Raw genomic sequence first — 2,203 nt, 5'->3', positions numbered from 1 at the left:
TCTACTGCTAGTCATTGTGGAGTCTCATGATAGTCAAACATGAGAGTAGCTAGCCTGAGAGGCTAGCGCTACTGCCGAACGACTTAACACTGGTTGCTTGTTTCAAGAACCTGGCAACACGAGTTGCCAGGTTCTGGAAAGAAACAAGCATCCAGTGTTAAATCGTTCGGCAGTAGCGCTAGCCTCTCAGGCTAGCTACTCTCATGTTTGAAAAAATTACGACAGGGGAATCGATGGAAAAAAAGAACGCCACTTTTCACGTCAATAGGTGAGTAACGAGACATCAAAGACAACACTTAATTTGTCCGGTATTCTCCTTTAACATCTGCTACCGCCTGGCTGCTACATTCTGAACACATCGTGACGTACTTGTCGCGCTCATTCTGTGCTGCGGCGCTCAAGACGCTACTCAGTACCACCGACAGACAGCTGCTGCTGCTGCTGCTGCTGCTGCTGCTGCTGCTGCTGCTGCTGCTGCTGCTGCTGCTGCTGCTGCTGCTGTGGTTGCTGTGGTGGTGGTTGAAGGCTGGGTGTCTGTGGGGGTGTAGTTCCCTGATTGTCCACCAGTGGGAGCTGATCCCTCCAGTAGGTGAAGTGGCTGTAGGTGTCCGAACAGGGGAAGGCAGAGGAGGAGGCGCGCATCATCAGAGGAAAGACGTGGTCCACCACCTCACCCAGACGCACGTAACTGAGGAGAGGAGAGGAGAGGAGAGGAGAGGAGAGGAGAGGAGAGGAGAGGAGAGGAGAGGAGAGGAGAGGAGAGGAGAGGAGAGGAGAGGAGAGGAGAGGAGAGGAGATTAGCAGAGTAATTTTTTGGGTGAACAACTCCTTTAAGTGAACTAATTTAACAATGGCGTCCGCGGAGCAGACAAAAACCACGGAAAGATATTCACATTTTAACTTGCTCTTTCATCATAGAAACAAGTGGGCTTATAACCAAAACCATCCATGTTCTCTGGGAGAAGTGGTGTTAGTGTTCCGTGTAGAAATATTGTTAGTGGGAATTAAAACATAGTCGCACCACCCGGAAGTGGAGCGTGAAGGCAGACTAAAACCCCGGTTTCCTTTGCGCACGTGTGCTGCGTCGTCATTGTCCCAGAGCCAACATGAGATAGTACAAACAGCAGAGGGCGCTGTTTTTCATTCTCATTTGGCTTTGGGTTCCCAGATTGCCTGTCGGCAGACACCTCTTATTTCCGTATTTTAACTTTTTTTTTCGTAAATTGATGCCGTACTTTGCCATTCTATGTAACACGAAAGTAGCAAAAATACCCGATCTTCAAGCTCAAAACGCATTTTTGAATTGGAATCCTGTTTTTTTGTGCTATTTTTTAATTGGAATCCTGAAAAGTTACATTTTTTTTTCATTTCAAATGCATTTAGTTATACTTATGTTAACTTTTTGAACTTAAATACAAATACATTGGGACATCAAAAAAGACAATATAAATTTAATATTAATCATTAAACTACTAATATAGACCATTTATTTGTTTACTAACATTGAGACTGGACGCACAGGTGATTGTTTCACGCAATCAATTCCCAACCTGTTGTTTCGGGGTGCGCTGGTTTCAGCACACCCCAACCCCCTCTTGTGTGTTGGCTAGTGAGGCGCGTCCTAGCGAGACCTGACAGAATGGGTTTCATTGCGCGCATACTGGTTGCACGCATACTGGTTCTTATCAGTGTGACGTCGTCTGTTAAGGGGTCTATAGACTGAAGTAATTACAGCAGGTCGTGTTGTAATTGTAACGGCTGAAATCAACAATATATCAGTATTCCGATATTAACCCATTGAGACCTGAAGCCGATTCTACATGTCTCCTAAATCTCAGTATTCTGAAAAACGTATGTTTCTATGTCAGTGGTGTTCAATCTTTTTCATGTCAAGGACCCCCAAAATGATGTGTATTTGGCCGCGGACCCCCATCAAAATATTTTGTTCCAGGGACCCACAGAAGCAACGATTTGAGTTAAAAATGTTCTCTTTAAAAATATATATATATTCAAAGATTTGCACAAATGTTCACGATTTTTCAAAAATAGCAGATCTACAAGCTCGTAGCGCGGCACTCGGTGCCGCGCTATGAGCTTGTATATCTGCTATTTTTGAATAGCCCAAAGTGTAAAATAATGCTTTTTAGCTCAAATCTAAAAATGACACAGTTCCAGGTCTTAATGGGTTAACCTGCGGGCCACA

At 44.5% G+C, this 2,203-nt stretch overlaps 1 protein-coding gene across 1 annotated transcript in view; it reads right to left on the bottom strand.

Annotated features, from left to right (window-relative positions):
- Nucleotides 1-324: 324 nt before the first annotated feature.
- The window catches only part of LOC308103700 (phosphatidate phosphatase LPIN1-like), a 36,873-nt gene continuing 34,994 nt past the window's right edge, over nt 325-2,203 (bottom strand). The window contains exon 21 of the mRNA XM_080453823.1: nt 325-688. Coding sequence (XP_080309949.1) covers nt 406-688 — 283 coding nt within the window. The 3' untranslated portion in view covers nt 325-405. The remainder of the gene's footprint in view (nt 689-2,203) is intronic.

The sequence above is a fragment of the Gymnoscopelus braueri genome, assembly GCF_963280865.1.
Source record: "Gymnoscopelus braueri genome assembly, chromosome: 16".
Classification (NCBI taxonomy): domain Eukaryota; kingdom Metazoa; phylum Chordata; class Actinopteri; order Myctophiformes; family Myctophidae; genus Gymnoscopelus; species Gymnoscopelus braueri.
The sequence above is the reverse complement of the archived record's forward strand: the minus strand, read 5'-3'. Positions and strand labels throughout refer to the sequence as shown.